The sequence below is a fragment of the Elaeis guineensis genome, chromosome 11 (genome assembly GCF_000442705.2).
Source record: "Elaeis guineensis isolate ETL-2024a chromosome 11, EG11, whole genome shotgun sequence".
NCBI lineage: Eukaryota > Viridiplantae > Streptophyta > Magnoliopsida > Arecales > Arecaceae > Elaeis > Elaeis guineensis.
Window position 1 is genome coordinate 114,574,640 of NC_026003.2, and position 14,351 is coordinate 114,588,990.

At 36.4% G+C, this 14,351-nt stretch overlaps 1 protein-coding gene across 1 annotated transcript; it reads right to left on the reverse strand.

Moving 5' to 3' along the window:
• Positions 1-172: 172 nt before the first annotated feature.
• LOC105054043 (hsp70-Hsp90 organizing protein 1) lies at positions 173-7,009 on the reverse strand. The gene is made up of 7 exons (XM_010935422.4): positions 5,963-7,009; positions 3,438-3,726; positions 1,228-1,313; positions 889-1,112; positions 734-800; positions 599-658; positions 173-426 (listed from the first exon to the last, which is right to left on the reverse strand). The coding sequence occupies exons 1-7, from the start codon at positions 6,845-6,847 to the stop codon at positions 313-315; spliced, it is 1,725 nt and encodes a 574-aa protein (XP_010933724.1). The 5' UTR covers positions 6,848-7,009; the 3' UTR covers positions 173-312.
• Positions 7,010-14,351: the final 7,342 nt, after the last annotated feature.

Here is a 14,351-nt window from a genome sequence, read left to right on the forward strand (position 1 = left end):
AGATCCTGCAACCCACCACCTCTGAAACCCCACAGAATCCGCGCATTGTCTTACGTCAGCTCATTTTCCTTTGATACCGAGGGTCATCTTATAGAAGAAGCCAACAAGCTTTTGCAGAAAATATTTTCTTTTGGTCCTCAATTTGAAAAATAACAAAACTAACAAACAACAATTGCAGAAACAGAAAAATCCTGTGTTAACAAAATATTAAGTCCACGCGAGACAAATAAAAACCTCAGATCAAGAAGTATCAGTTGAGAGGTATCCAATACATGGAAGGATATGTTAAACACATCCAGTTGGACTTCACCTCTATCTCATTTGGACTATTCCAGCACTAACAAGCTTCTGTATCTTGTGCATGACGTGAGGATTCTTAAGATGTTCTTGGGCAGCCTTAGGATTCTCCTGGAAGTCGATCAATACCTGCCCTCATTCAAATCAAATCATCACGCAACTAGTTAGTCTCAGGCAAATTGAGACCTAGTGTGAGAACTCAAGGACAACCACAACAGCACGTTATAATACATTTCATAATAGAATGATCAATTTTCTCTAATAATTATTTTTTTCCAAATATTTCAGTACGACCACTTACTTGTCGCATAATGGGATCAGACAAGATATTCTGTATTTCTGGATCCTGCATAGCCTTTGCCTGCAAGACGACAAATTTAAAACACTCAAGCAAATGCTCATAGCAACTAATCAGAGAAGGAAGAGATTAACTGACCTGTCTCTCTTTCAATTCCTCTGGACTTATCTCACCCCTATTAGTCTTATTAATCTGTTCAATGCACCTGTAAAGGGCCAACACAGCACGTGTAACATCAAGTGACTAGGTAAGTCAAGCTTAATAAAAGCCTAATGGCAATATCACAGTATTACCTCCTCACACCATCCATCAGTTCCTGATTGTTAGGGTCATGTTTTAAGCCCTCCTGGTATGTTTCTAATGCCTTGTCATATTCTTTCATAAAGAACTGAATTGCACCTTTCCTTGTGTATCCTTTGGAAAATGAGGGATCCAGCTCAATGCACTTCTCTGCATCTTTGAGACCCTCAGGCAAAGCACCTAACTTTGTGTAGCATGCAGCTCTGTTGCTGTATACCTGTAAACAAAGCACATTTTTTTAAATTCTTAGATAATGGTCTAACAAACTGTATCCTTAAAATCAACTCAAACATAAAATTATAACAGCAGCTATGAGAGATGATGTGCATTACCCTGGGATCCTTTGGATTTCTTCTTAAAGCTTCAGTGTAGTGTTTCACCGCTTCTGGGTATATTTGTTGCTTGAAAAGCTCATTGCCTGAACATCGATACTAAATCAAATAAGTGAACCCCATCATGGACCATAAAAAGTAAGTAGTAGCTTATAGAAGAAATTGAAAATTTGCCCTTACAACATGCCAAAATATCCACAAAAAAAATCCATTCTGAACAGGCAATAATTTGACAAAGTTCAGAGAATAACAGAATTTGCAGCAAATGAGGATGATAAAAAATGGCAGACGTTCTGATTCTCGATAAACAACAGCTATAGGTCAAATGCTCAGCAACCACAAGTAATGGATGAAAGGCAATCAGGCTTGACATCATCACATAGGATGATGATCAAGATTTTAAATACCGTGGGATAAAACTATCCCAACTTTCCCATGAAAAGGTTTCTCCATGGAAAGGGACACGCAGCCATCCCGCCTAATTCCGACACTTAGGACAGAGGATGTCCCAAGATGTCCCAATCAGGATGCTGTACCCCATCTCGATATCCCATAGGGCAGACTTGCATCCTTGATGATGATGCCTATTTGAGACTTTGAAAATGATAATGCAAGGAGAGACACAACACCGACAAATAATAATTGAGCAAGACTTTACGAATTATCCATGTATGATGTCATAAAACTGTGCTTGGCCAAACTCTGAACATATATATCTTAAGAATGAAACCATGATTTTTTGCAAAACAAACAGATGGATACAAGATAAAGCATGTGTTGGTAAATATTCACCTAATAAATATACTATTTACAACATAAATGCATATATATATATACATACTGGCATAACCACAGATTAGTAACAAAAATCTTATAAACTGCAAATAAGGTGAAAGGGAGTATGGCTTCTCTGGTGAGCTTGCATAGCAACTCCCTCAAAGGTGCATCAGCTTTCTCAGAAATTCTCATATAAAATAAAAGAAAAAGAAAGAAAGAAGACAGAGCAACGTTCACTTATCCAATAGTGCAAACACACCAGCAATTAAACCTTAACCACAAAAATCTGAATTCTGTAGTGGCCAATGACATAAATCACAAAACCACCTTTTTCTGAAGTAATACTTAAAAAATAGAATAAGCAATTGTTGTTCTAAAAGGCCATAAGCAGCAGATAGGCAGAGAACAGGTAGCTCATCACCTAGACACTAGGCTGGCACCAGAAGTAAAGGCAGCCCAAAAAGCATACGATAAAAAGCTAATAAATAAAAGAGTAAAACTAAATATTATTCATAATTGAACATATGAAACATAACATATCAAGTAGAATGTAGCAACTCAATGGAAAGTATCAACTTGGCAACACCCAAAGAAATTTATAAATCGGTCTCATCCTTTGTACTCAAACATGATGGAAAATGTTATATGGGCACCTCGTTGGCTCAACTCCATAGCCAAGGCAGCCATCTTGTAAAGCAGGAAGATATCTTTCAATATTAAATAGATAAGAAGGCAAATTTATAGAATGACGATTAAAAATAATGAGTAAGAATTGAAAATATTCAATTTCCATCATTTCAATACCCATGCTATGATTCATTTTCACATGAGTTCCTGGGATAAGATAACATGAGATTCATGAATGTAATTACCAAAAATTGACAACAAAGGTAAGACACCAAAAACAGCAGCCAAGCTATACAAAGACATACCTAGGACTAGCATAAAGGAAGGAAAAAAAAGAAAAACAGCAAAGATAACAATCACACATCAACAGCAAAAATAATGAATAATGGAGGGAGCAAGATGTCACCCTTGAGCACTAATCATTACTCTCGGAAAGATGTGAAGAAAAACTCATAAACAAACTCATAAATCATCAAAAATTTGATATGTCATCACGAATAAACCCCTTTAAATTAGCAAGCAATGCAAAACATAGTTGAAAAAATGGGAACTGATTGAAAACATATTGATACAGCTAAGTGAGTGAAAAACAAAAAGATCCTGTAACGAGCCTAAAGCTTATCGCTGAAAGGACATCAAGTTACCATAAGTGCACCACAAAAACTACCCAAGAAAGCTCTAGACAACACAAATAGTTGTTGCCAAAGCACACTATTATTTGAGAAACAGAAATATAGAAAAATGAAGCCACAGTGAGAAACTAGAAGGCAATAAACATATCACAAATTGCAAGTTGACTAACATACCCTTCTCCCGTTCTTCATCAGCTATTTTTGGATCGAAGTATTCTTGCTGATCTAGTTCTTTCTTTGCCCTCTCAGCATCATTAAGCTTCTTTAATGTGTCAGGATTACGATGTTCAGTTAGAGCTTTCTGGAAGGTCTCGATAGCAAGTTCATAGTCCTTTGAGCATTTAGCAAGCTTCACCAGTGCAGTTCCTTTCCTAGTCAATGCCTTTGCTATCATTTTGAAGTCTGAATGAAGTTGTCTGCCCCTCTCAACAGCTTCATCACAATCCTTTATACAATCTTCATACTAAACACAAACAAATAAATTCATTGTCAGAAAATATGATGAGAACAGCCCTAATTCCTATCCGATAATGGAAAATTAGGACTCATATCAATTTCCGCTCTTATGATGGTTTCTCATCAATAAAAAACTGCATGTCTGTGCCTTAAAAAACATTTAGTTGGTTTGCAATGCTCATCCATGGTTTGGAAAAAAAAAACACAACAGTTTCAAAGTACAGCTCAGTGCAACTGCTGGCAATGCAGTGCAACATGAAGCAAAATAAAGCATCACAAATCACCTAGATTTTACAGAACGCATCATTTTCAGTAGTTGCTGATACCGACAAAGATATCCATAAGCATTCTAAAAGTTACAAATTGCATGATGGGAACTAGATCATTGGGCACAAAGTTTACTGATTTACTTCACATCAAAATAAATAAATAAATACATTGACAAAATTTTGACTGAAAGTTAAGAGATCAACTTGGAACCTTCCTCATTCAATGAATCACTTGTATAAAATGATCAACATAACAAGGAACCCCAAAAGGATCTTGTAGTATTTCATTACAAGAATTGAACACTGTAGATCAGAAATAGGATGAAAAAAGAACAAGAGAGCTAGACGAGTCCCTGATATGACCATGCTCTTCCTAAAGATTAGAATCATGAATGATGGGATGAGGATCTTCCTCTTGACTAAGCCATGACTCGTGGGATCCATCTCTTGTATAAGCCATGTGCATCACATGGGAATGCAGAGATCCCTTCTATGACCAGACTCCTTTATTTTTCCTAGGCAAGACAATATGTTTCCCCATGGGATGAGGAAGACTGTTCACTTTCATAAAAACACCTCTCTGTATTCAGTATCTGACCAGTGACTATGTCTAGGAAGGAAAATGTAGAGAAACTCATAAGCAAAATGGGAACATATTTATGAGATTGCAACAGTTCGTCAACTTCCTCTCTTGAAGAAAATCATGAGAATGCGGCTCCGAACAGTCATTAGATCAGATCAACCGATCCATCAAATGCTTGAACATTTTAAATAAGTCACTTGCATCTCAAATGCCCCAAACTAGTATCGTATTATATCAATCATCAAGGATGATTTCTGAGTGACGTCCTAAACCAGAGACAATATTCATACACGTATAGAAAGTATAAATGAGGGAGATATGGAAGAATATAAAAATATGTTCCTTCTTGGTAACATGGTAGAAAGCAAATCAAGAACTCTAAACATGAGATTTGAATATGAATCTACCAGGGACAACACCAAGAATACATAAATGTAAGAACATGAAATGAAATTCTCAAGAGATGCAATGAACATCTGAATAACATTCAACATGTAGCATTTCATCAAAAAAAAAAAAAAAAAAAAGAGCCAAAACATTTCAACTTACAGATGCATACCTTGAGTATAAGGCGTCCTATCCATATACCTTGAATACCTTCCCAACCAACTCAAATTGGACTACCTTCTACAAGTTTACTCAAAATGGAAACGTTTAAAATGTCAGAGAATTCTTTAGTCCAACCAATTTGGTCATTCACTTGTTGCTATTAGCTGATATGTTCAAACCATATTACTAGAATTACGCTTAAATTGCACATAGTAACTTCTATAAACCGAGCTTTCTCACTCCATCAGAAATATTCCAGGCAGATCTTTTTGCATTAATTAAAATCACTTTACTAGCATTTAGCAAATACATCTTAAAATAGGCCCTGCACAGGATGATTACACATCAAATTTATTGCTACATTGTTCTTAATTCCTTTCTTTATATTAAGTTGATCTAGATGCCTGTCATATATTAACAAGACTCGTTGCTGTACTTAACAAAATTCACATCCGCTATTGTGAACCTCATAATAGAAAATCTTATAACTTAATTGCATCATTATGTTCTATCAGTTTCTCAATGAATTCACACTAGGCAATTCCTAGAACTGAATGCACATAATTGGTAGCCTAATGCAAATGGAAGAACAAATTTACTCCAAATTGCACAACAGAATAACATTAGTACCCATCTGATAAAGTAAATGGCTATCTCAGTTCTCAAGTCAGACGTTTTGTGCGAAATTATAATCTGCGAATCATTTCTGGTCTGGAAATATAGACCTTTTACTTTTTGGAAGAGCCATAGAACAAAGGAATTGCACTCTTTTATGTGGTAACCTAAGCAAGGGAAAATAAGAACTTTAGCCTACTAAGACAACATGCGGGCAAAGTGAGTACCTTTCCCATCTCCAGGTAAACAGCAGCCCTATTGGTGAGGAACGATATATCCCCATCATCAAGCTCCATCGCTTTAGTGTAATGTTGGATTGCCGTCTCAAAGTCCTTCTTTTTGTAGGCCGCATTGCCCGCCTCCTTCTCCCTCTGTGCCTCCGCCTTCCTTTCCCTTGGTTCTTTCTCCTCCTCCGACACTTCCATCGTTTCGGGCTCTGGTTCTGGCTCCGCCGCCTTCCTCGCTGGCTCCTGCTGGGGCTTCGCCGGCTCTGGTTCCGGGAAGTCCCTCTCCATCTCATCAGTGGGCGCCCTCATCTTCACATTGAGAAGGACTCCGAGCACCTGCATCATCCTCTGATCCGAGAGGTACAAGTTGAGATTGTTGGGGTTTTTCTGCACGTCTTGTATCATTTTGACGAAATCCGGCTGCTGGAGGTACCCCCTCGTGGTCGGATCCGCTGTGAGCTTGGCCCACAGATCCGGCCCCTGGAAGATCTTCCCGAAGGGCGAGGCCCCCGGCGGCGGGGCGCGGCCGCGGGCGAAGGCGGCCCGGGCGTCGGCGAGGCCAGACTTGAGGGCCTCGTTGGATGGGTCAAGCTCGAGGCCCTTCTCGTAGGCGGCGACGGCCTCGTCGGCGGAGCCGAGGCCGAGGTGGGAGGCTCCAAGGCGGCTGTAGCCCTTGGACCAATCGGGCTTGAGTTCGACAGTCTTCCGGGCGTCGGCGAGTGCCTCGGCGTAGCGGTGGAGGGAAGCGTAGGCGGCGGAGCGGTTGGAATAGAGGACGTGGTTGGTGGGGGCTAGAACGATCGCCTCCGAGAAGTGGCGGATGGCTTCCTCGAAGCGGCCGGCGGAGAAGGCCACGTTGCCCTTGGCTTTCGCCTCGTCGGCCATGGGAGCGAGAAAAAAGGAAGCGAACGCTTGGACGGGGAGAGAGAGAGAAAGAGAGAGGGTACTGGAATCAGAGAACGCAGAATTGGGGAAGGGAAAGGGCGAGGAAGAGCCCTTTTTCAAGTCGTTGGGGAGAGTTCTAGGAGCTCTTAGGCTGCGTGGTTCTGGAAAGTTCGGGAGCCCTGGTGAGGCGGAGGCCGGAGGGATCGCGGTACATGGAGGCGGATATGCGTTTACATTTCGTACGTGTGGACACACGCATGGATTGGGCATGCAGCTCTGGACTCTGGTTACGCCGAGCAGGGCTGGCCAAATGTGATTCAACCCGGTCCATATTCGGTCTGCTACAAGTGAATTTGGATTTAAATTAAATGGGTTCAGACAGTGAATAGATCGATTATCTAATCTACTGATATTCAGATCGAATTCATATTTCAAACATTTGATCTATTTAATTTTATTTAATATTTAAATTAAATTGAGTTAATTAGCTACCTATGTACCATTTAATTGCCATGGAGTTAGGCATTTGGATCGATCGGATAGCTTTCTCACCTCTTGAATCTTGTATTTCTCGATCTCTCCCGAATCTTGAATCCAAATGATGCCGCTCAGTTCATGTTTAGAGATTAGGGCACCTCTTAGTTAGGCTTTCTAAACCTCTTGGCTTTTGCTCTTAGTCTCTTTTAGCTAGCACTACCGACTGAATTTCCTCTTTCCTCATAGATTGAGCGATGGGCTAGTGATCTCTTGTACTTTTTGATTTTTTTCGAGTCACAAATTCAAAGTAAATTGGCTCTCTTGTGGATTCTTTCTAATTCAAACCATTGTATTAGTATATACCCATATGCGGATTTCATGCCTCATGTTTTTCTTCAAGGATATAATGTTCGGGTTCACACTCCATCAACCTCATTGAGCTCGAGATCCTTAGCATAGTGGCACCCCCATCAAGAAGAAGTAGATAAGTTTGGTTATGGTTCTTGATTTTTGGATGTAGCTGTGATGCCTCCTCCTCTCTTTTTTATTTTTGGCTCAACTGATTTGGATTGAGGAAATCTTATTTTTTTTTATTTACTTCTTTGATTCTTCTAGCTGTAGGTAGTTTGGATTGGGAAAATTTTGAACTATTTTTTATCTTTTTGATAATGATTATTATACCGAAAAATTAGGCTCACTTTGTTAAAGTCTCCGCGAAGAAGCTTCTGCAAAATAGAATATTTTAATTTTGATTTTTATTTTTTTCAATAATTAAGGTCTTGATTGGTTCTTGATCAACGTGTTCTCCTACTCTTCGCTATTGCTATTTAATTTTGAAGATGTTTGGAGGAATTATATACTCTTTCTTTATTTTTATTTTCTTGCTAAGTTTGTGTCTATTATAAGGATAATAGGTTGAGCCAGGCCGGTTTAACAAGTCCGACATTGTTTCTTGAATAAGTTAAACATATCAAGCCAGCTTGGATTAATAGTTTATTTATTTATTAAATAGATTAAATAAATTAGATCAAATTATCTATTTTTTAAATATAACAAATTTGTGTTTCAAATTTTGACCTGTTTAATAAGTAGGTCAGGATTAGGTTTAAGATTTTCTAACCCGATTTGTATTTGATGGGATGCATTTATGTTCCGATCTAATTCAATTGCCATCTCTAATTACGAGGTTAGGTTCTTAATGGATTCATTTGAGATGGGTTGAGGCCCGGCCCAAAAGAATGCTGGACGTCGACATATGAAAATTAGGATTCTCCCTTGTGAAATCAACCATTCATGGAAAATCTCTGCCCTTGACCAATATAAACTGACACAACCAGAGTTACTCTAGGCTTTATGGTGCATTACCAAGATTTCAATGAAGATACTTTTCGCCCTTCGATTCTATTGGCTATGGTTACTTGAGATGCTTGGATCCATTTATAGAATGATTAGTGAGGCATAATGTTACATGCTGCATTTTTTTTTGTTTATGCTGGGAACTATTTTTCCTTGTAGCATCCATCTCACAAATTATACTGATAATTCATGTTGTTTGTGCTTCAGACGGGGAAAGCTTTACCTTGCTTTGCTGCAAAATGGGAACCTCTTGTTGGGGAATAAAATGGAAAGAGCACTTGAAGTCCTTTCTGATTCACGCTGGGAAGCTGCCGTTGAGCAGGGAAGAAGTAGGCGACTGCAATTAGACAAGATGGATGGTTTTAATGGTGGTGTCTGTCAAAAGGCTTTCCGAGAATCTACCAATAAAATAACATTGATTTAAGGGAATTAAAAAAACAAATTCGTTAGAGGGAGGGTTTGAACGTTCGACCTTTTGGTTAACACGCTCTAACCAGCTGAGCTACTCCGGCTGCAATTGAAACTTTAATGTTCTAAACCAAATGTAAATTCACCTTCCTATGAGGTTAAATTCGCACCTACAAGTCTGGCTTGGCCCCGAGCTAAGACAATAGGCAATAAAGGCAACAAATAGTGGAGTACTCCTACGCTAATGCAACAGTCTACTCATTATATAATAACTTTATAGTTGAATCTAATGCTTAACATTTTCGTTGTAGGAAGAGTTAACAGTTTTAAAATCAATTGCAATCTACCTACATGTTCAAAACCACATAAAATGTTCCGAAACTAGGATTTATGTATTTTGATGGTTTCTAACCTATCCATCAAGTTGGTACAAAAATAAAAATTAGCAATTGTATACTAATATAATGAACTACATTATATGATAAAATAAATAAAAACCTACTTTATGGATCATGATCACATATTTCAGAACATTGACGGATTTAAATTGAACCATATTGACACCTACTTAGTGATTAGGTTAAAAATTACAAAATAAATGAATATTGATATCTAATTTATTTGTAGTTAATGTAGAATCTGTAGTCCAACTCATAATTTGAAAAAGATGAGGGAAAAAGAACTTATTAGCCTAAGTCAAAGATTTGTAGGAACTATTTTAGGTTCATCAAATGAAACTTATGAGGAACATTTGTTAGTTGCAACAAGCAAAATAGTTTTTGAGCTGTTGGATGATTCAAGTGTCGTTTGTAATACTATCTTATTAATATATATAAATAAATTTGCATATTAATGAAATAACTCATGGTCAGTTAAATAATTGTTTATCCTCTAGAAATGGCTTTAAATGTCTTTAACAATCCCTCCTAAACAATTCCTCTTAAAACAAAAAATCATTGTTTGAGAGAATGCTTGCCAAGGATTGCAAATTAATTTGGAAAGAAGCAGTCGTAATACACAGTCTTGCAATCCTTAGCCCAGCCTCAGTTTCTAATACTATGTTGCATATATTTAAAATCAAACCACATTTTTTTTTTATTGTAATATATATGAGGACCTCAAGACTTGCAAATTAATTTGGAAACTAACTCTTCTAATATCCATAATCTTGCAATCCTTAGCCGAGACTCAACTTCCAATCCCAAGCCGTATATTTTAAAATCAAACCACATTTTAAGGAAAACATATGTAGCAACCCGTTTTCTAATCGCTCTGGTTTTTGGAACCAAGTGCTTAGCTAAACATTGTTGAATATTACGAATTCAGATCCCTCCTAGTTTAATTGTTTGTGCAACTAATCCAACTGGCTACATGCCAGCGCAAGGGAGTGAATGTTGTGCCCCATATGGATCATATACCCATTTCCTAATCTCATAATCTTTTTAGATCAAATTGATAGATAATGTAGCTAAAATTAATAATATCTCCTTAAACATATTTTCTATCCTATTGGACAAGAACTCCATCTTAATAGTGGAAAATTGTAGGTTTTGAAACTTTGTTGCATTCAAGGATAAGTGCAGAATCATCAATTAGGAATTACATTAAATCCATAATTGAGATTTTAAAATGCTTGAGGAGCGTGTATTGCACAGCGTGATAATGTAAACATAAGAATATAGTCGAGCACACCTCACAGAATTTCTCAATATTTATATGCATCTGACTCCATTAGTATCATCCACCCACTACAGTGAACCACGTTCCTCATCCTTTAAAACAAAAGGTGGCAATCGAACCGAATCAAGTCATAAATAAATTGGATTATAAAATTATCAATCCAAATTTATTCTATTTATTAAATAAATTAAAAATTTAAATCTGAATCTGATTTATTTATTAAATAGATAATTCGATCCGATCCGATTAATTTAATCTGTTTATTAAATAGATCAAATTCGATTAAATGGATTAAATAAATTAAAGGATCGAATTAAATGAGTCAAAAACAAATTAAACAGATTTTAAACAGGTTAAACGGATTTTAAATAAATTAAACATGTTAAACAGATCAGATTAAATGAATCAGAAATAGGTTAAACAGGTTAAATGGATTATCTGACTAAATTCGATCTGAATATTAAATGGATTAAACGGGTTAAATAGATCAAATATCTAAAAACTATATCCGACTAATTATTAAACAGGTTAAACGGATCGATCCGTTTATGATCCAAATTCGTTTAGCCTAAATTTAAATCTATTTATGACAGATCAAATTCAGATTGATAAGACAGGTCATACTTTACCAGCTTTATTTAAAACAACAAATCAAATCTCCATCTCAATCTTATAGACATTTAAAATTCAAATTCATAACCCATGAGGCAAAATTTTAATCATAATTTAGTATTATTATCAAGAAAAACATTCATATAATATCTAAATGTGCCTGTCCCTCACCAAGTTGAAAATCATCACGTAGTTCTCATCCGCATGTCCCGTTCTCACCATAATTTTGGCTAGGATTTCTTGTCCCGTTCTTAAAAAAACAAAAAAAAAATCACGCTAACAGCATGCCCATAGCTGTGGAGTAGTAGTTTTATATGAATTTGTCGCCTTCAGCCTGGTGAAAACCAATAGGGTAATGTCTTTTTTTTTTTTCCTGAAGCAAACAAAAGAGGACGTCACTGGCGCATGCTTCCTCAGTGCAATTAGGCCTGTAAATAGATCGAATCGAATCGAAGTGACGTTGATTCGATTTAATTTTTTGATCAAATTTTAATATTAAATTTATATTCATTTCGATAAAAAATTAAAATGGATCAGATCAGATTTATAGTCAAATTTATTGACCCATTGGATCATTTAGATCAGATTGAATCCATATATAACCCGACTCCAATCCTTAAAATGTGGTTCCGATTCGAATCTGGTTCGGATCGAATCGGATCAGATCGAATCACGAGTTTAATTTATTTGAAATCTATCGTCAGCAAATATTAATGCTAGATGACAACGAAGAAAGATCTCTTTTCTTTTTTTCTCCAATCCACCAACTATAATTTTTAATAATTAATTATATTGAATAGTAGAGGAAAACAAGCGGTTTTTGAAAAGAATCAAAATTCTAGAAGTCCACACAAAAGAAAAAAATTAAAAAAAAAATTATATAGTGATATTATTGTCTCAATCTAAAACATTATACAAAAAGAATACTTGTACATAAATAAAAATGAGATTGCATATACTGTGAATAACACAACACCTGTGCATATTAGAGCATGCTCTAAAATTTCTTAAAGTCAACAAAACTAATTGAAATTTAAGAAGTTCTCTTGCTTTTGTACCTCATGGCACAATAAACATAAATCAGAAGGTTTAAAAAACTGAGTCCAGCAAGAAGCCAGAAAAAGTAATGGAGATGTTCTTCATTTAAACTATCAGGAATCCATCTAATCTTTCCTTTTTGGATTGTTATAGATGTTACAACATTCAGAATAAAAGAATTGAAGAGTTTGAAAAATTTTTAGTTTTGGAGATTTTTAGTTTGGAAATCGGATGGGAAAGACCGAAGAGTTTGAAAAATTTTGACCCAAGCCCAAACTCCTATTTGGGTGAGTCACTCTAATTGAGTTCGGATCTTATATTTGGATTTGGATCAGGTCGAATTGATTATGTATCTTAAGATCCAAATTAACCCGAAAATCTCTATGGATCGGGTTAGATCAGATCGGGTCTAAATTCAAAAAATTCAATCCAATCCGAAAAAGAGAATGGGTCAAATTTTTGAATCTAATCCGATTTCATAGGTCTTTTAAATGGGTCTGGGTCGGATCTAATCAGATCGAGTCAGATCGAATCATGGATCAATCCGATCCATTTGCAGCCTTAAATGCAATGTACTGTGTTGCATGCCGGGTCAAACGATCTTGGACCAACGAATTTTCCGTTGCACATTAACCAATCAAAAAAAATCAAAAGTACTGTCCAAGCTAGGAACTTATTTTCTATTTTTAGCCGTAGTTCTGTTTTAGAACTTCTCTCTCTTTTTTTTTTTTTAATAGCAAATTAATGGATCAAATTGTTGATGTTAACTATCAAAGGAAAATAAAGGACTAATGAAGATAGTTTTCTTCGTTGCTTAAGTATCTGTTTGGATAATTAGATCTAAAATATTATAATATTTATAGATTAAATTGATATAATAAATAAAATTAAGCCTTGCTATCTTATATTCATAAATATCGAAAGTATATTTGGAGCGGTAAGAAAAAAATTTTAATTTGATTTTTTTAATTATACCGGCTTAACTTACGAATTCAATAAAATTTTAAGCATAATTATCTAAATAAATTTTAATTAATTTTACTGGGGGAATTTAGATTGCATCTTTTATACAAAAAAATAATTATTCTTCCTTCACAACATCAATCGTTTTGATTGAATACTGTACAGATCTCAAAACAGTCCAAACATTTTGTTCATCCATCTACATCGTTCTTGAAACACCCATGGTCACATGGTGCCATCGAAATGGTTGATTCGGCCGAAGGCAGGTGAACCTTTCTTTCACGCAAAACAACCCCTACCCGTGTCGGGCTGTGTATAAAATAAGCACGTGGGCTTTTGGTACTTTGCGCGGAGGCAACTTATTTATTTATTTTTTAATATCGTGGTTTGGTTTTAAAGTGTGGGTTATCCAAACTCAAACGTGCATGCTTCGCTTAGCCTTCCTTCCCTACAAACTGGTGGTAGATGGCCTGGATAAAGCTGCCACAAAGGTCACCACGGTTATTAAGCGGATTAGCAAGCCGCCTGTTCACGGAGATGGTGCCCTTGCTTTGATCCAGGATATCAAGGCATGATTTGATAGAGAACCAATTGCATTCTTCCATAGTAACTCATTTTTATTTTTTGGATAAGATGATTCATTCAAATAAATTCAATATGAATACAATCAATGTTTGTCTTATGAAAGATGTGCTTGATCATCGCATTCTCTCACCAATCTCGAAGCATCATAGAGCTAAATCATCATCGTGACAGAATCTCCTTTTACGATAATCAGAGCCACCTCCAAGATTCATCTGATAAAAATAATCTCCATCCAAATCGTATAAAATTTCATTTTAGGGATCGAAAGCCCCAACAGATGATCTCTCAGCTACCATACTGCCAAGGTAAACTCATGAGCACTTCAAGGAGACCAATCGCTGCAGCATGGTGATCCCACTCACCCGAATTTTGCTGACTAATGGCT